Genomic DNA, 21,303 nt, shown 5'->3' on the forward strand with positions numbered 1-21,303 from the left:
CTGTTCCAGCTGTGAAACCACAGGAAAATTGGTTAATCTGAGGCAGAGGGGACAATACCACTTATTTGCCCTCCTCTGCTGGGTGCACTGGCAAATCCAGCCTCCTGAAGAAATGAGGAAATGAGAAATGAATTTTAAAAGAAAGCACAGCTGGTTTCCATACAGATCCAAAACTCATAAGAAGGGATAGAAGTGATTTAGGAAATGCAGTCAATGTCAAAGCTGTCATCTAAATTATTAATGTGTAACGTGTAGACTTTATAAGAAGTTCACAATGAGATGAAAGTTATTAACCTAATAAGTTACATGCATAATTAATTTCTCTTGTGATGTATGATTTGTGAAGTTCTAACAAAATGTGTCATAGAGGCTGTAAACAGGAAAACTAGCCTGGAGCCAGAAGAGCTATGCATATGCTAATTAAGGGAAAATACTAGAAATATCTATTAAGAAAAAAATGGAGAAGAAGAGAGAGGAAGTGACAATGCTGCATTTCAAGGAGAGAGAAGTAGGCGTACCAAGCTTGGGTAAAAGAGAAAGGAGGCATTCAGTGTTCTTCTCAGAATAAGTTGGCTTCAGGACAAGTCAGCCCTAGAATACATACTGGGTAAATGGAGGAAAGTGCTATGCTGACAGCTTGCCTAGCTGGCTGAACACTGAAGCAGCAGAGGAAGAACACATTCTTAAACATAAGAACAGTATATACTTACCTTGAGCCTCTCTTTGTAACCAATTTCAATATTACAACTGATTGTACAACCATTACCTAGATAAACTAAATTTTCCTGGGTACAACTTCTGCCGAGATAGCTGACAAACACAGGGTAGCCCTGTCCTTTAGGAGTGGCAAGTCATAAGGATCATGACCTGACAATCTCTGAGAAAGCCTTTCATCTGTACTACTGGTTGTTTTCTTTATACCTTCAGTGAGTGGTGATTCAAAAGCCCATCCTTTCTGTAGTAATCTCCTTTGGAAGGCTACAACCATCATGCCAAAAAGGGTGTTGTAGAACAGATACAGAAAACCAACAGTGATGATATCATCAGTATCAGCAGGATAGATCTCACCCTAATGTCTGACCGGTCATCTTAACAAAAATTGTGGGTATGAGGACAGCCATATAATAAATAAAAGAGAGTGTAAACAGATTTTTTCATCTCGTCATCTGATTTGCTGGGAACACTTGCCAAAGCTGAACTCTAAACTGAAACCCATATCAGAGATCTAAAAGACAACTGACACCTACATAAATCAAAATATCAACCTTCTCTCCTACCCACCCAGATAACAACCATACTGAGCTAATATTAGCTAAAAGCCTCAAAAAAACAAGTTTTTCAGGATCTGCTGCATTTCTAAGTCAGCAATTAATGATGCAGGTGAAACCCTCCATTTCCCCATTTTGCTGCCCTGATGGTTTATGTGAGAACCTTCTCAGAGATACAGCAGCCAAAGACGGGGAAAAAGTTTGATATTCGTATTCAGAATCTGGTTGGATTGTTCCAGTGGTTTGTCCAATCCAGCTGCAAACATGAAAATTTCTGCACTGCCCTCCTTGCATTTCACTGAGATGTTTCACTCAGCTCAAGCATTTTGAATTTCACTCCTGAATCTTCTCTGATAGAAGCTCAGAAATCAACAACATACTTATCTTCACATCTGTTCTGGGCCTGAAACCTATTGCAGCACTTCACAACCAAAGACAAACTGAAAACAAATACTGGCAGGCAGTTGAGAAGCAGAACAAAATGGTGTGGACCTGATCAGCCTTCTAAAATCACTAGCTTCATTCCCTGTTGCTGCTACCGGCCAATAATAGCAAGCGCATGCAAAAGCTGATTGTCTGCTTACCTCCTGCCCCAATCAAGGCAACATCTCACTGCATTCAGCTGTAGTAAAAGAGGGAAATCTCAAGGACAAGCAATCCAGCCAGGATGTTCTGCCAAGGTTGCCATTCCTAACTGAGGAAATGGTTGTCTCCATTTTCCTCCACTAAAAAGAGGGAGAGAACATAACCACCCCCAAACACACACTATCCTAAAGCCCGCAGGTGTCAGCAATCCAAATAAACATAGAGCAATTAACAGAATTAACACAGCTTTAAATAGCTTGGCTCACCAGATGCGGACTCCTAGCAGGGTTCTATCAAATGTGAAGTTATTACAGATTAAACCGTTAATCATCTGTTCAGAGATTTGTTCTCAATGCAAAACCCACTCCACTTAAAATGGCTAATAATCAGAAAGGAAGGCATAGTTTTAATGGGAATGATTACGCCATTCTCAAGACCCATTTCTAAATGCCATTTTCATCTCTGTCACCTTTCCCAAATCTCTGTGTTCTCCCCTCTGCTTGCTAACGCTGATACAGTAAGAGAGCTCTACTGGCATCAAACACTGCTGTGTCACAGACCAGACTCACAGCTACCTCTCAGGGGTGCTAGAATTGAGACATAACTTCTCAGTCACTTCCACTCTGGCTGCAGGAGCTTGGTAATCAGCACACTATGCATTGCTGCTTTACTGGATGAAACTGTCACTGTTCAGTTGTGTGTCATCAGCCCCATGCCGCTGACAGATAACTAGTGCTCCCTTAGCTCAAGTGCTAAGATCTGTGCTTATGAAGTAGGAGGATTTGAGTTTCTCCTTCCTGGCGATGTGAAGTCCCCAATAGCCACAGTGTGCAATACAGCAATCCTCCTGACATTCCCCTAAGACTTGTTACAATAATCACATTCTTGCTGTGCTACTACATCTGTGTCTTGATAGTTGCAAGGAGAGGTGGGAAAAAAACCTAACTCATGCTTGGACTCTGGTTGTACCAGTTCTAACACTTATGTAATGGTAGCTCAAAGAGTATAAACATTTGTTATAAGCATTTCAGAGCTATAGTTGCATTTTTTTTGTATATCTGTATTATGCCCACTGATTTGCTTAAGAACTCAGATACATCAATGTTAATTTTGAACTAAACAAATTCAGCTAGCGCAGTTCGAAGCAGGGAGAGAGAACAATGCCAAACCATAGACATTCATTGCAACAGACAACATAACTAGGGGTAGGAAAGCCAGGAAGCAGGGTAGGAAAGCCAGAAAGCAACAATGGCAAAAAAAACTAGAACAGAAAGACAATCAGAGAGCAGACCACCACTCAAGTAGAAAAAAAAAAAAAAAAAAAAAGTGAACCACAGAACCACATCAACAGGTAAAACAAATAGCTCTTCCCCCATCCAGTGTATAAAGCTTAGCTCAGTGTTGCCAGAGTGGTTGTATCAGATCCAGCCCACTGCCCTTTCCATGCAGGGAACAGCAGTTCGAGTAACGAATGCTCCCAATTAGTCGAATACCTCCTCCTGTCCTACTCATGCTTGACAGCTAGCTGGCTCACTGCTACAGAAGGAGCTGAGGACCTGGGAGGAGGAGTACAGCCCACCTACTCAAAATTCAAACCTTGTCATCCTTTCTTGCCTCCTTTGTTGGCTGCTACCGCAGCCTCAGTTTTTGTGGTGGGTAGCAGCAGCTCAGACTTTCCCCATCTCTCACAATACACACACTTCATAGCAATATTCCAGCCTTCTGGGTCAGGCAAGAAGATGTATTTAGTGGCTGCTGCTGCAAAAGAGATGACACTTGTCAAGTGTGAAATAGGCCACTATTTCCAGAAAAACACTAATGGAAGCTCTAAAATCAAGATCCAGCCCTTGCACACCATGACCGAATGATCACAACCTACCTGAAAGCACAGCTAGAGTATGATATTCACTGCTAGGCACCTCCATATCTGAAGATAGTGAAAAAAATGAAAAGACTGAGAAAAAATAATTAGCAAGAAGGCTGAGGACTTGTCAATGGCCCCAAAGGTTAGGCTGAAATGGGATTAAGTTAGAAGCAGAAGAAGTCCTAGCCTCAAACCCAGTGGTGTCAGTTCCTGCTGGTAAAGGTTGAAGATATTTTCAAAAGAAGCATAGCTACTTTCATCAAAAGAAAATGGGGTTGGGGGGGAATACCTTTTAATTCCTAAGCTTGGAGCAGCTATTCAAAGATAGAAGGAAAGGTGCTTTTCTCATCACTCTCACCACAGCTGTGTCAAGAGTCAGAGGGCATACCACGGCACTGGAAAAAATACTAAGTTCTTCATGTTCCATGTCATTAACTCTCTGCCTGTTGAGCTCTCAAACTCTGAATACCAAAGAGTAAGTGCATTCTGTCTTCACCTTCTTCAGTGATGAGCATCCCAGTCACTCCAGGGCTGAAAGTGCCTGTTTCAATACATGTGTATAAACAGAACAGATTGTCACTTTCTCTCCCCCTGTGATTTTCAGCTTAATTTGGATTACGAATGTTAGCATACCGCAGGTCTTGACTCTCCATAACTAATCTTGTCTATATTTCTATCTGCTAATATAATACTGATCCTGAGCAATCTCTTTAATGCAACATCAGGAGTGACAAATACAAGAATTTCTCCTATACTTCTGACTATTCACCTGAACCGAGACCTTACTAATCCCAATGAACTACAAGCCCAAGCAAAGCAGGAGGAGCACGTTTACTTTCACTGTAAGCTGAGAACCTCAGGCTTGGGACAACTGAAGTTAAGAGCACAGTGGCTGACCACCACTGTCACTTAGGATGGGGCCACATTCAGCTAATGGGATAGGAAAAAGACAGCCAGGAATCTTTGCCACTGTAGCCTCCATGAGTCTCACCACTGCTTTGCTGATAACTTTGGAGTCTGCTGTGTTTGTACACCAGTACTTCGTATCCTGTCTTAGTGTGTTCATCCTTGAATAGGGGTGGGTTAGATCACACAAGTGTGTAAGGATTGTTGCCTTATCTCCATTCTTTAGGGCCTAGGTTGTCAATTACCCTTCTCATACGCTCAAAACACAGGCTATATTGCTCCAATCCCCGCTGCATTTTCCAGATTTGCACATATGAACACAGTTCTACGCCTGGAAATATTCACTTTCCTAACAAGGGCACATGGCACATCCCTTACAGGTACAGAAGCTCAACAGGAGTAGAGTTTGTTATGAAGGAAAGAAAAGCCTCCTCCTGCTGCAAAACAAGCAAAGAGAGCTATAGCACCAGGACTGAGGTTCACAGGAGGACTGTTCACCTGGGACACCAGTGGAATGCTCTATTATTGGCAGTACACATCAGCCTGCTAGCTACACCGCCCAGCAGTGACAACAGTCTCTATTTCTGGTTTCTTCCCTAGGCACCTGTTCCAGTAACAGTTGGGGGAGAGTTAGACTGCATTAGGCCACACTTTGTTCTAGCTCCATGGATGATCTTTAGCCCATGAGAGTAGTGGTGGTGGTGGTGGTACAGAGTTCAAACAGCCAAGCAAAAAGATGCCTCCTATGACTCTCACATAGGAAGTTTCAGTGTCTGTGGTATCTGTGTTTGTCCATCAGTGCTCTAAAATGTCCACTCCAACTACATACATACTTCACTAATCGGACTTTGGTGATTAATTACTTTTGCTAAGCTTTCTAAGAGTGCATTAACTTTAGGAATTTAATCCAACTGGACTGTTGCTATGTGAATTATACTTTAAATTAATCCTGCAAAAAAAGTATGTACTGGGACTAAGCTAGAATGCCTGCGAGCTGCTATCTGCCTACTGATAAGAGCTCTAGAGAACAAAACACTCTATTGTAATAAAGATGATCGTAACTCAAACCTGTGTTTGTTTAATTTGTAGACAGAGCTATAAAAACAGCAGTTTAAGCTTCCAGGGTCTTTATAACTGTAGCATCCTAGAGCCTTTGCTATATATATTTCATTAAAGAAAAAATTTTAGGTGCCTACTGATTTTTTTCAGTACACAGGTGATAAACTAACACATCCTCCATCTCCTATACCAAAGTTAGCTGAAACTTAGGCTCCTTTCTCTTTGGATCTCTCATGGCTTAATAAGCGCAAAATAATTCTGTCACTTCATTTTCTTCCTCAAATTCCTTCTTTTTTGCCTGATTTCACGAGGCAATTTCAAATTGCTATCCTGTTTAATGGTCTAGAGCTGCTCACTATAGCCTCATCTACCTCCTCTTTGTTCCCATTGCTATTCTAGTGTCTGCATCATCACTGCTGCTCTGAACTGATTGCCACTGGTGCAGGAACCTTCTTTATAGGTCTTGCTGAGTCAGACTTAGTGTATCCCATCTCATTTACAACAGAATAAATACCAGCTTTACCTTTACCTAATTGTGTCCCCCTTCCTGCCCTTCTTATTTTTTCCACTCTGAAGTGTTGTTTGGTATTAATGCTATGAAATACTAAAACAAGTGAGTTTTTTGTGGCTGAATGAATTCTTTGCATGGAAGTATGCTACAGATCATGAGTACACTACTCTTCCACTTTGTATTTGGTCAGAAACATTTGATGAAATAGACAACAATAATTGAGGCTAGTTTATGCTATTTTGTAACAAACCCTCATCCAATGCCGTTATGCCAGCAAAAGTCTTGGTACAGATGCAAATAAGCTGAGCTGACAAAAGCTCTTTTTTGTGTCATCCATAGAGGCAACACAATAATGACAGTAGAAACTTTTCTTCTGTAGTGTAGACAAGGCCTAAGCTATGTAAGAAATAGAGGCTTTGAATAACTCACTAGCTAAGGCAAAGCTGCAGCACTGGCAGCACGCTAACACATCTAACAAGAATATTGATTTTGGTTTCTGTGTGCTAGGCCATTAATACTTACCTATAACAGCAATGTGCCAATGTGAGAATGTGAAATATTAACCTCTGGGAAGTAGAGAGACAGGTATTTCAGTAAAGAGTCCCCCCAGATACAGTAGAATTTTAAATTTTAACTGAATCCAAAACGGCAAGGAGATCATTTCCCATTGTAGGTGAGATGTGAAAGAAATGTCTGAAAAATGGCACTTAAGATGAGATTTCTATTATCTCAGGTTGAAATCTAATGGAAACAGCTCAAAGAAGCTGAGAAACTCCCATCAAATTCTGCCCACATTCAAAAACAAGCTCCAATGCCAAATGTTTGTTCAGGACTGATCTTCATTTGAACAGTCATGGACTCAATCTCTGCTGCTCAGATTGCTTGGCAGCAAGGTCTATCCTGGATTTCTCCTTCATTTCCCCACCTGGGCTGACTCAAAAAGAGAAGATGGGAGGACATTTCATACTCATCAACAGTGATTCAACTGGCTAGGTAAGATACACTTTTGATGTAACCTATATGTGCCCCATGCAATTTTCCAAGGTTTGTTTTTCACACTCCTCTCCCTCTCCGCTTCACAGGAAAGCACAGGGAAATTGAGGTAAAACAAGAATAAATCAGTAAGTATTACTGGTAAAGAATGGAAATTCCCCAAAGAAACAGGGCTGCAATGATTCCAGGAATATATAACATTTGCCAGTAAGAACATCAGTCAGTTGTGACTCTTACGTAGTACTGACAATACAGGCTTTTCCTGTTGGGAGGAAGTAAGGTCCAACAGAAAGACATGAGGCAGTAAATAAGATGTCCCTGTTTTATCCCTTCCTCTATCAATGACTGGCTATGTGACCTTGACCAAGCCACACCACATGCATACCTCATTTATAGCACTCAAAGGAAGAAGATAATGATATTTACTCCCTTTGGTACTGTACTTTAGCTTTGGCTTTGAAAGAAGCCAGAACCTCTAAGGTCCTTTGAAAAAGCTAGCCACTGAACTCTACAGATGAAGGGCCCTATCAGCTAAGCATTATTAATCATTATGAATTAGACTTTTAGTGCATGTATTTCCTAAGTACAGGGTTGCAGTGCATCAGGCTCTGTACCACTGGGTATTGTATAAGAGATACTTGCCATTCACAAGGATCATGATTTATGAAAAAAAAAAAAAAAAAAAAAAAAAAATCAGACACTATGCAAATATACTCCAAAATTATCAAGATATTTATTTGCCATATCAAACTGACTCAGACATTTTGATCTGACTTTTTCTGAAAAACTTTTCCCTGGAAGTTCTCAGTCTAGGATATTCTACTTTCTTCATGTTTAGGATGTGGGGAAAGTTAAGAAAAATTAATTCATTCAAAATGGTATTACAGAAGAACAAGTTCAGAAACTACAGGAATTGCTAGGTACTTTTGTTCGTCTATGCCTAAACTCCCTCAGATGAATTAACTGTGAAGTGTTAGCACTGTGCTACTGTACCACAGGATGCTTTCTTCTCTACATGCTCCATCTGCATCAACAGAGCTCACCTTTGGCGTTCGATTGCCTGTGACTCATAGATACTACATAGAAATCTACATCCTATCTCTTTCTTGCTCCCTGCCTCACAGAAGAGCTCTCTGTGAGCAGAAGCCCCTGACAATTTTCCGTGTTGGAATGGTTGCTTTGCCTTTGGTTCATAGAAAAAATGTTCCGTTTTTCTCCCATCCTTGCTAAATGATTCCCTAAAAAAGCCACTAGAAAAATGAACCAAAGTAAGTACCTTGTCCAGAGAGGCTGACATTCATCACTGTGTTAAATCTAAGCATTGGACCCACGCACCATTGAAGACTCATTTATGCCTAGTTTGACATAAGTGGTATTATAGATTTTCTCCTACACTTCTGTATGGGGTAAATTTCCCTCTAGTAATTATTTCTCAGAAAAGACACTGAGCTGATCCCATCTCTTCTGGTTATTGGGTGCTGCGCATGCGTAAACATACAGGCAAACCACACAAGGGCGGTACAATGCCAGTCCCTCCTGGCAGCAGAGCAGAGGCCTGGCAGGGCTCTCAAAATGAGCACTGCTCAAAACGTTGTCAAATGTCATCCCCATTGTGTCTTCCGAGCCAACACGTTATTATGTTCATAAAACGAGGGCACCAAAAAAAATTATCAACGCCTTGTTCTGCTAGGTGCTCTGTGAATGCACAGGGAGACATGATGCAACATGTACAACACGTACATGACAACATGTACAGCCTAGAGGTGCAACATAGAATGGTTCACTGCTGCAAGAGTGAGGTGACTGGTAGCTATGAGTAAGGGGCACTGGCAAAGCTTTACAGGCCTCCAGATCCTAAAGTTTATGAATGAGGGTCACCATCAGGGCTGTTTCTGGTGTTCTTGTGCAGAACACCAACTGGAGATGAAGATTAAGAACATGACGTAGTTTGGAAAGGGTATTCGTATTCAGCCTTTCACCATGCTTTATCTGCCTCCACTCAGCATCATTAGCCCCTCCTTTTGTTTTTCAAATATTAAATTTACTAAATAATACAGATAAATAAACAGATTGATCCAAACACAATAGAGCAGCTGGAGCAGCAGTGGAGAGCACCAGTATGTGTGGGCAATTAATGCCATTCATGTTCTAACTGTCTCGGCAGAGCACCAGTGAAATTCCTCCCACTGATGATTCCTGACTTACAAGCACCTCTTATGGGGCTCTGTTAAACTGCTGTGCTGGAATGAGATAGCGGACACCCAAATGCTTTTTGGCTATCTGGTCTCCCTGTTATGGAGGGGCTCTTTTTACTGCAACTTCCTCCATCTGCCCTCTTCACTCTCAGGCTGTTTTTCTCTGCCTCCAATGTCTTCAGGACTTCTCCTTCCACATGCACCATATATTCAATCTCCTCCCCAGTGTGGTATTCCATCCAGAAAACCATGTCTCCAAACAGAAATCACATCACCATTAATATTACCCATGCAAATATGTCTGAAAAAAAGACCTGGCTTGCAGATTATATCTGAGATGTACACAAAGCAACTGGGCAAAGTCATGAACCATTTGGAAATCTGGCTCCTGGCAGTTAAATTGCAGAAAGAGATGATCTGAGCTTTCACAGCTTTCTCCCATCATGGCCAGATGGTGTCTGACCCCTGCTATCAGTTCTGCTTATTCCGCCCATATGAAAACCTCACTGCTTCCATCAAGCTGTTAGTAACAATCAACATTTTTCAGAACTGAGACTTTGCTAAAGCATTGACAGAAAAACACAAAGATTTCATAAATTCTCCCACACACATCAATTCTCTAGTGGCCACCTTAGGCTCTCCTAAAGCACCTCCATCTGTACTATCTAAGTACTGCTTCAAGTAAACTAAATCTGAACGGCTGGCTCCCTAATAGACCCTAGGAAATATTCTGCTACTCTCTCTTCCCTAGCTATCAGAGATTAAAATCCAGCTTTCCCTCTTTGCCTACACAGCCACTCCTCATCTCCAGTCCTGACTACTTGAATCTCCTCCCTGGGACTCATATCCCATGTCCCCAGTACATGGGAAACACAGCTGTTGGCATTATCTTTCTTATCTTACCTCCTTCTGACCATACAGGTGTTCTCTAAATACTATTAATAGATCCTTTTCCCTTTTGACCTTCAGGCAGTGCTTCTCCCTTTTTATCCATTCATTGACTCTCAAAGCATCGTCACTCCTTTCCTGATACCTACTAAAAAACGATTCTGCCCATTTGTCATGGATGTGCTATCTGAACTGTAAGTCTGTTTCCCTCCATGACAGAAAATGCACCAACCTCTCCTCAAAATTCCTCTAGAATAATTTATCTTAAGACTGAAGGTCCAGAAAGCCTTAGATTTTATGCAAATACAATTCATTAATGTGCATACTTGATGTCTACATACTGCATTATTTACATAATCTGCCTTTTTAATTTTTAATCAAAAAAGTTTGCTTCTATTTTTCAATCTTTCTCCCACATTACAGTGCCAGTTGTACTGCAACACAGGACAGGACTGACTGGCTCTCTGTAAAATATTAACAATGCTACTAGACATTGGGATATCTTTAATTCTAACAAAAATGAAATAAAAAACAAAACTACACATTCAGCACTCAGATTTATGAAGTGAGCATATTACTGCTAGTAACTTAACAGAATCTCTGCAACCAGAACCTGTACCTGCAAGGAAAAGAAGAGGCAGGAAGAGCCTATATTCTGTAGCGAGAGGAGGAAACATTGGTTCACTCAGTCCAAAGTAAACATGACTACCTTCACCAGAAGTTTGTCCAGATGTTGCAGAGGAGGAGCCCTGAGACCCTTAGTTCCTTGTCAAGAGACCAACTGACCCACTCACTCTCACATTCTCAGAGACCAGTTCCTCCTAGTCAAGGCTTATACTCTGACCGTATGAAGTTTCTACCCTGCCAGAGTTGCCCCTCCTCCTACCACCAGTCACAGCTGAGAATGGAAAAGTCCTTCCCAGCTGCAAAGGGACAGAGAGGATCATTAGGCACTCTGCCCCATTGCACTTCAGCACCTGCATGTAATCTCAGAGGAAGTGGGAAGGCAATGCTTCACTCAAAATGTCCTCTTAGCCCCCATGCTAGCAGCTTTGGTTGCTGTAGTGTGAGGCTGACAGTGTAGATGAAACAAGAGAGATTACAGGTGCAGGCAGAAAGTGTCACCCCAACACCTGTGACAATCACTTTGCCTCCATAGGAGACTCAGGCAGCCCCAGGAGAAGGCTTCAACGAACACAAAGGAGTAGGAATAGATGTTTCTGCTCCAGCACCTTCAATAGATTGGAACAAGGCTTGGCAGGCTGTTCTTTCCATTATAAACAGCAGTGCAATCCACATGGGATGTGTCATGTACCTGCGAACAGGTGATCGCATAGCTAGGACTTCTGTAGGAAAAAAAAAGAACTCTGCTCCACCAACAAGTATCAACTGAAAGGAACAGTATTCGCTGTTATGGTCTACTGCTACTCCTTTCTACACTGTCCAACTTTCTTAGTTTAGGATATTTTTCTTAAAAGCTCAAGCTCCTTCAGTACTAGCTGACAAGAGACTAAGTATCCTTCTTTGATGTAGAGAAGCTTCAAAACAACCTATAAGGATGTATTTACGAAATATATCGCCATGCCACACAAGAAGCCAAGTAAAGTTCCCCGTGGTCAGTCCTGGAACTAGAAACATTATAGACACGCAAGCCCTGCACTAACTCAGTTTTGCCTCTTCAAGGATGAAAGCTAGCTGCCCCTGAAAATCATGCTGATCCCTATAGGCAGTCTAGTGCTCAGAGCTAGCTCAGGCTTCTTTCATTCAGCACTGCATTGCACAGATATACTGTAAAATTGCAGAACTAAACATAAAGAAAACACTCAAAAATACTATCCCCTAATTTTGAGTAGATCTCACATTGAGCTTTGCCATCAGCATCTTCTTCCCTAGCAAAGGAGAGGAGACCAACCCTGTAAGGAGCTTCACAAAGCAAACTACTTCCTGCTTGACTCATTCAAAGCTCCACTTAAAGAAAGCACCACCTGCTTTGACAACTGAGATTAATTCACTACGTATGCAGTGAGAACCCTTCTCAGTCTAAGTAACTGTCTTCCTGGCTAGACCCACTTCCTTGCACATATCAAGGTTATGGCTCCACCTGTGAATTTTTTCAGGATTCTGAAGGTTATTTAGCGCTGCTCTTTCACCATTAATTGCAGCTTCCTCTCATATCTGTTTGCTAAAACTAGATCTGAGGAAAAGCACAACTGTCAGTTGTCTTTATTCTTCCTAGTAATACCACTGGTAACTCAGCCTGCGGCTGAAGGGGTCTGGAGGAATGGTGGACTGGAAATGCAGGAAGTGTTAACTGGCAACATAGCTTTATGAAATATTACATTTCTCCATTTATCTCATTTCCAGGTGTGTCCCCCTTACAATCGTGCACTACACTTAAGTCTGGTGAATAGGGTACACTGAAATTGTCTTCAGAGGCAGGGAAACATACATTTTATGCACAGATGAAAGCATTACATTATCGCTACTAACACCAGGTTGCTATTAAGCAGACTATAGCTCACACCCAGCCAGTAGCAGTCCGTCTTCAAGTCTAGACGACTCTTCATACACATCTCCTGTCACAGCTTAGTCAAATGAAAATTACAAGCCACATTCTGATTATCTGTTTTCTTCCTTTCCTTCTCATTCTTAAGTGGTTGCTTGGGTTTTCTTCACACAGAGCATCGTAAGACTCGGATGGCTATGTAAGTCGCTCTTAGCACATTGTGCAAGCTAACAGAATACAAATGATTATATAAATAATAAAGCTGCTGAAGATTTTCTTGTCACTTTCTCTGCTCCATTGGCTTGACTTAAAGCACACACAAAAATGGCCTCTTCTAAGTGTTATGTTCATAGCATCCATAAATAAAATTAAGATCCTGATTTAAAGAGACACTAAGAAGCTGTATCTGCTCTCGATTTCAATTAAACTGGGGTGCTCAGTGCCTACAAAAATCAGGCCCAAGGCTCTACGAATGAAAACAAAAGGATCTCATCTCTGCTTGACATATTTATTCAGCAGGGCAGTTTCCTTTCCTATGTAATATTGAAGTCACATGCTCATTTCCAGCATATGTGCGTCTCCTTAATTAATCCGGAAGTCAGATAGGACAGGAACTCCAGACTCTCATGGCCACTGCTCACATCAAAGGACTGGCACATTACATACAACCCCTGACACCATGTGTTGAGCATCTGTAAGATGGTAACACTTGTAAAGCAGTTTTGGACACAGAACAACATCTATTCAGCATTGGTGTTTCCAAGACTTCTGCATGAAAACTCAGCTCTGCCTTCCCTTTGATAATAAATGTTGATGCAAAGAGGATATTATGACAGACCTTGTGGCTGCAGATAAAACTAGACCCACCCAGCCACACCCTGTGAAAAACAGTATTACTGTAGAATTATGACATTAGGTAGGAAACTCTTACAAGAAACTGTTAAGTCTGAACTGGCCAGGAAGCTGACTGATACAAAACTTCAGCATAGCTTTTAGCACACTTTATCTAACATGCTGTGGGCATGTCAATATCTGTATCTTCATTAATGACAGCAATCATTAAAAATGATTTCTCTCTAACTAGGAGAAAAGACAAATGCTGACTACAGAGCATGGCCCCTTGGGTTACAACTGCACCAAGTTTCAGATTTGGGCTGCAGCTTCATCTTTTATTTTCAGGGAACACTAGTCTACTATTCTGGTTCCTGCTGCTAGTCAAACAGTCCAATCTCTACTACCAATGTGTGGATTTTCTCAAACCTGTGACAAGGCTGTGACAAAACTCTGTGACAAGGGCAGGCTGAGACACAATACAGCATGATAGAGCATGACTTTGGAAGCCATGACCAATGCAGCAGTACTCTTGACTTACTAATACTGTGCGCTTCATATCCACATGCCACATTATTATCATTTCTCCATTACATCCTCATGCTGCATTTTGTCACCTGATTTTATGTATTTTGTACTATCCTCAACTTTGAATTTTCTAGTGTTTCGCTCTCTGTATCTTCCTGAATAACTGAGAACTAACTATATTCAGAGGTGAAATCCAGGAGCTAGAGAGATCCTAAAAGGCTTCTGATTGAGTATATTTTTCATCCAAAAATGTTGCTTGGCAATCAACACCCATTTATCTTTTTTTTTAATGGATATTGCCTTAGTACCTAGCAGATTGTATCGCTTCCCTCTAAATGGCTAATAGCCTACAGGAGACACCTCTTTTACTATCATATGTATTTTTTCTGTAATCGAGTATGAGAAGTCTGACTCGTAACATAAGACTGAGAGTTGTGTGATTGATGCCTTGTGTCCAGCTGAATGATGAGTTTATCCTTATTGAGCTGTTGCAATATTAGCATAAAATTCAGCATCAGGGAAAGACATTGAGTGTATAATGAAAGGCAGGAAACAGCAATGATTTAGAGAAAGCAAAACTACAGAAACAAGAAAAGGTCATTAATTTGAAATAGTTACCTCTTTGAGGCAGCCCATGAAGTTGTTGCTTACTGGAGAGCCAGGCAAATCAGCAGTACTGGGGCTCCCTCCTACATAAAAGAAGTCATCTGAGCCCAGCATGGTGTAGTCCTCCTGCGTGTAGCCCGTGGTGGTAAGGATGCCATCCACAGAGATTGTCACCTGTTCAAGGAACACAATGGACAAAGAAAATCCCAGCAATGACCTTACAATCCTGAATAGAACAAGTTACCTCCCCTATATTTTTACATCAGTTTTATTAAGGATTTTGTTGAGATTTGGCATATATTTTTTAGCACAACCAAGCTCCATTTTCTGGTCTGCCTTGCCCACAACAGAAATACTCCAGCATCTGCTTATCCCCTCTTTGGTACAACAGCGCTGCCAGGCTGATCCAGCAGTCTACACATTATGATGCTTTCCATCTACTCAGGCCAGAAAATGGAACTGTCCTTGAAAGAGATTTCTGATATTAGCTGATTTTATGATTAATTAGTATTTATTTAATTATTACAGTTAGTTATGGTTGTTAGTAAAAAAAAAAAAAACACTAATGAAGACGAGGTTGGTATTTTTTATTTTTTATGTTTCTTTTGCTCACGGCACACTGACGATCATGCATTCAGGGAGGGATGGGAGAAGGATCTCACTTTCAATACATTATGGATGTGCATGCCATGTACCTAGAGAGACACACACCCACCACCTACCACAGAAATAAAGAATTAAAAAATATATTTTACAGGCTAAATCATAATCAAAATATAAACAGGAAAGAAATGAAGAACAAAATAAAAAAAATAAAATCAACAACACACCAACAAGTGTGAGAGAAGCATAGAAGAGAAAGAAAGAAAACACAATGCGTGCACACACTGCACTTTGACATGTCATGCCAATATATCTGGAGCCCAGAAAGATGACAGGAAAAAATGAGAGAAAAGAGAGAGAGAGAGTAAGAAAAATTTAACACTTGCATGCAATCATCAAAAATAAAAATACCAAACAAAACCCAGAATAATCCAAAACAAAACGAAGTCCCCAAGACCTCTAATTCCAAACACATGGAGAGTGAAGGGGAACGGAAGGAGAGGGAGGGAGAGGAGCAAGTGAATTTGATGTGTTTTGCTTAGATGTTGTTAGTGGTTTAAAGGGAAGATGGAGGAAAATAGATTGAGGCCAGTAGGAGACGGGCGAGTCACCAGACGTGGACATGCCATGCAGAGTGTGTACTGAAACAAACAACCGGCTGAGCTCCTTTCGGCCACGCCAAGTGGAAGGTCAGAGAGAGCGAGAAAAAGTGAAAGAGAGAGAGGAGAGAAAGAGAAGGGAGGGAGGTGGGGGAAAATTGGGAGAAAGAGGACAACTCTGGCCAGTTTGCCTATAACAGCCATTGCCACAACAAAAGGATGAGAGAAAAAGAGAGCCTTCACCACAACAGACTAGAGGCCCTGCAATGGTTCTGATCTAGAAACCTTCAGAGTAAAAATCAAAAATCAAAAGGGAAAAAAAAGGAAAAAAGAAAGAGAGAAAGCTAAACTCAAAAGCAAGGGAATTGGAATAAAAAACAAAAACTAAAGAGGGAGGTGAACAAATCAATGAAAAAAATGTCCAGACCCCATTTCCAGAAAAGTTGTGTTTGTTTGCTTTTGTTGTTCATATTTTTTCTTAAAAAAGAAAATGAAAAAAGAAACGGAAAAATGTGCTTTCAATGAAATTAAAATAAAATTAAAGGAAGAAGTAAGTATAAAGGAGGGGAGAGAAAGGGGGGGTAAGGGAAGGAAAAGGCAGGTAACACACGGCAAACCCAAAAAAAGAGACAATAAGAATGATATCTACCAGACAATGTAGTTTGTTTACCATAGCGTGTCCAATGCCTGAGTGCTTTGCGGAAAAGGGGGAAGAAAGGAAATTAAAAAATCGTGAACAGAACGATTGTTAATTAAAATAACTAAAAGCAAAGATGAGTCGTTAGGGTGTTAGTACATTAGTTGGTTAGTAAAAATGACACATTGCATGAATGGTCTAGTGTTAGTCTTTTAAAAAAAGGCGTGGGGCGCCTGACACACACAGAGTGAGAAAGAGGACAATATGACCAGGACTCTATGGGGAACCATGCCATCTAGACTGTAAAGAGGAAGACTGCTGCCTAGTCTTCCCACTCTGGTGTTATTCATTAACTCCCACCCTCATATATCTTATCCAGGCCTGGATCAAAGCCAAAACAGTGCAATACTTACTCTTCAAATGCTCATCAAGGTGCCTCCCCCAAACGAGAACCTTTCCCTCAAATGTACACACCATTCTGCCCCTTCAGCACAAACCCAATCATGACTCCTTCTTCCATCCACCATCATCTCTACATCCCTGCTCTTCTTCCAAGCTTTACTACCCTAAAGCACTGCATAGTACTGTAAGCAGGCCAAAATTTCCTTTGGCTAGAGACTGCAGATGAAGATGAATCCAAGGCTCTTGAGTATGGCTTTCCAAGTTTCTCAGTTTGCAGGTTTCTATACAGCAGGTGAGTTTGTGACTTTCAGGAGAAGCACACAAAAATGCATGTGTTTGGTTGTTTGCCTGTAGCTCACCTGTGTGATCGGAGAGTAGGAAGAATTGTGTCAAGGAATTGTGTAAGAAGAATTGTGTTAGGTTGCCTGTGTCAGGGTTGGAAGACCCAAGGTTGACAATACTTACTGTCTCTCCTTTTGTCTGCAATATTGCATCTATATTACAGAGCTAGGGGAACTCACCAGTTGGTTCTCTTAGTTCAGTTTAGCAGAGCTTTGCAGATGCTTTGTTGTTCCCTCCCAAGGCACGCAGATGCCAACTGCTCAAACTTACACATTGTTTCTTGATTGCTTTTTAGCATCTGGGGAACTCAAGATCTTTACAGCAGATTTTGCGTGGTGACTAGCTTCAATGTTAACAGAGAAGTGCAGCCTGTGCAGGGTCCAAGTCCCTGTTCTATTCTGATCCAAGTTGACAAAAATTACCCTAAATTACACAAATAAGATCTGTCCTGTCGCATGTAAAACTATCTTCTTGGACATTTCAGAAAGTTGTGCATTGACTAAGGAAATAAAGTTTGTGAGAACTTCATGGGACTGAACATAATGTCAACAGGTCGTAAGTCTATTTTATTTATCTTTGGAAATGAAATAATAATAATAATCTGCAGTTGGTGTTTTGGGTCCATTGAACTCCAAGTCCTCCGAAATCTTCAGAAATCAAAGAAGTCTCACTGAGGATCTGCTGTATTATTATTAAATACATTTTTACAGACAAGGAAGTTGTGGTACAGTGGGAGACAGAGCATGCCAAAACTGACACGAAGTGTCAGCAGCAGAACTGAAGACAGACATGAAAAGTCTGACCTTCAGTCTCCTCCACTCCTCCTCCCACCAGACAACACTGCCCCAAACATGATCTGAAAGTCCTGGTAAAATACAGCAATGATCCTATTTCTAGTAAAGGTTTCTGCCTCACAAGGCAGAAACAGGACTTAGTGCTAACTGAAATAATAAGATAAATAAACAAGGAGATTTGTTTTGACATTAACAATCACTACTCAAGGGAATCTGTGGGTTCACTTGGTTTGTTTCTAAGGAGATTAACTCCTGTGATAATCACTTGATCTAAAAAAACCAAAGCACTTAGTACTCTTCCAGCTTAGCTGCAAAACATTTAACAATTCCAAAATGTACCAGGCAAAACCCCCAGCTATTAAAAGTTCTGCTCTAATTCTAGGAACAGCCAAGAAATTATGCAAATCCTCCTCCTCTTCCCCCCCCCTCCCCCCAAAAAAAGTGCACAGGGGTAGACTAGATGGCATCTTGAAGCTCCTGCTAGCCTTTTTACCTGGAATTGTTTTAGCTCTGGATGATATTCTTGGAATTTCTGAACTTTATTTTTTTGAATTCATTTTAATGAAAAATGTGTTTCTCTTCAGTGCAATGTTCTCAACCAATTACAAGGAGGTTATTAATTTTCTTATAAAACCTCAGTATTCAGTATTCTTTACATCCTCTGTTTTTGAAGAAACATGGGCACAACTGGAAACCAGACTTTTCCAAATGAGCTAGACCATATTATACTATAAGCTTGCACATGAATTTGTGTCAGGGAAGATGCTTAGTACATAATTTATTACATATAAAATTATATACTTTGTCCTTTACTACATCTTCTGCACGAAGATCTCAAAGGACTTCACATAAATTACTAAACTAAGACAAATGGACTGTCTGAAAAATAGTTACGTATTTTACAGATAAAGAAACACTCTCTCTCTCTCCCTCCCCCCTCATCTCTCTCTCACACACATGCACGCGCACACACACAGAATATATAAGCTGCTGTAAAAATAGAGCGTGTCCTTATCTTTTTTGGTTAAATGAAGCCTTTATAAGATCAAGATATATGGTGACCATTCTCAGTTGTGTCCTGAAACATGTCTATAGCAAATATTAATTAAGTATCAGTCATTCAAGTTTTCAATCTCTTTCAAACTCTTTATCCTGAAGATTGAAGGATTTTAAGACTTCTTGATCCTCTGTAATATCAATTAAAATTAAGAATGTGCAAAACCTGACAGGAAGACCTTAGCATTCAATGCTTATCTTTATTGAAAACTGGTGGTTAAACTTACCAATAATTTTTGGATGGCAACTTTCAGGACTACCAGCACTGCCTCTCCTCAAGGCCTCATCGGTTCCAATTTCTAGGCAGTTTTAGTTTCTGGGTCAATGCCATAATTTTGAGACTGAACTTAGAAGTCAGAAGTTAAAATGAAAGTATCCAGGGAAAATATATGGATCAAAAAATTCTAGCCTTATTGACATTTCTTGGTTGAACTGAATTCTGTCATGACTATTAATAGAATTGGACACCAAATCATCTCTGCTACTTTTTTTTTTTAATTTTAATCCTGGCCTTTAATAAGATGGCACAACCATCACATTAAAACATTCCCTGTCTTGCCCAGTCAGGTAAGACTCTTTAAGAATTCAAGATCACATGGAAATACTCAGAGTGAATAGATCATGAGGGGTAGAAATCTGGGCTGCTACTTAACTGGCAAGAGACTCCCCTGCTTCTAATGACCGCCAAAAAACTTTCCTGGTCTAGTCAAAGACAAAGAGGCATAGACATATTTCCATTTAATTGTGGATCCAGAAAACAAAACAAAACAAAACCACCCTCTGAAATATTAGGAAAGGAGACTAAGAGCTTCCCATTCACAGTTTCAGCTGTGACCCTTCTCCACTTTCTACTTCTGCAAGATCCAAACCAACCTTGGCACGAAGCATGGATATATTTTGCTTCAGGCACAGTTTCCCATTGAAAACGGATTTGCAAAAAAAAAAAAAAAAAAAAAAAAAAAAAAGTATGATTAACTAAAATGACCAATAAACCAGTCAGAGATATTCAGAGACCAGCCATTCTCACGACATCTAAAAATAACAAACACATCAAATAAAGCGATATATTCTAACCATTCCAGACTGACAGGCCTCAGCCAGTTGCTGTATCTTCCTTTCATGGAACGATGCAAGTATTTGAACAAGACAAGATCATTAAGACCCATCCACTGCATAAGAAATAAATTTGCATCTGCATCGAAACTAGTAAAAATAGATTAATATTGCTGTCAGTAATGATGCAGCAGTCTCATGAAAGTTAGGTCATGGACCTGTCCTCCAATACCCAGACATTTTCAACATACAGAAATATGGGAATTCAAATGGGAAATACAACTATATCCAGTTCCAACACCAAATATTTGAAAGAAAGATGTGAAACCCCCATAATAAACAAATCATCTGTGGACGTCTATTAACTGAGACTCTTTCTGACCCTTGGTACTGTTTAGCCTGCGCTCACACATATATTTTATCTTAGCTACTGTAAAATATTACTACAAAAGCTGTTTTCTCAGCACATAAGGTTGTATGAACTTGAATAAAACTATTAGGGGCTGTGTTAACATTCACATTAATGAGCAAACAGAACACATTGTTTTCACAAATTGATTTTAAAATCTTAGTTTACAAGCTATTTATGCTGCCTTCACCAATCAGCAAGACACCAAATAGTGCATATCCACAGCGTAAACCTCATGTATCATGCAGTGGATGGGCCTTAGTGACTTGATATATTCACCAGCTTTCAGAGAAAAGTTATTTAATTTCACCTTACCTATTTATGTTTGAATATATATTTCATGAGGAAGGCTTAAGGATTTTAAGGCTAGCCTACTAGTAAATACATCACCTGATAGAGTTATCTGCTTAAAAATTAGCATGCAGGTATACAAAATTACAGTGGTAAAATCGGACCAAACTTTTCCAAAGTGGAATTGTAGGGTGTTGGATTGGGCTGGAGTTGCTTGGCTTTTTTGGTCCTTCCACTTTTCCAGTCCTCACAACCAACAGAAGAGTCTCATAGGCAGAGACGTAAGAAATAAAGTAGAATCTCATTACAGAAATAAGGGTGGGGGGAAAAAAGAGGAAAAGAAGAACAGAGAATCAAGAAGACTCAGAAAGACTCCA

General features: G+C 40.4%; 1 protein-coding gene across 5 annotated transcripts in view; it reads right to left on the reverse strand.

Annotated features, from left to right (window-relative positions):
* The window catches only part of NRXN3 (neurexin 3), a 1,034,003-nt gene that overhangs the window by 743,399 nt on the left and 269,301 nt on the right, over positions 1-21,303 (reverse strand). For all 5 annotated transcript variants that reach the window (XM_064512239.1, XM_064512237.1, XM_064512238.1 and 2 more), the window contains exon 4: positions 14,753-14,914. In XM_064512239.1, the coding sequence (XP_064368309.1) occupies positions 14,753-14,914 (162 nt within the window). The remainder of the gene's footprint in view (positions 1-14,752; positions 14,915-21,303) is intronic.

This window comes from Dromaius novaehollandiae, chromosome 5 (assembly GCF_036370855.1).
Source record: "Dromaius novaehollandiae isolate bDroNov1 chromosome 5, bDroNov1.hap1, whole genome shotgun sequence".
Lineage (NCBI taxonomy): Eukaryota > Metazoa > Chordata > Aves > Casuariiformes > Dromaiidae > Dromaius > Dromaius novaehollandiae.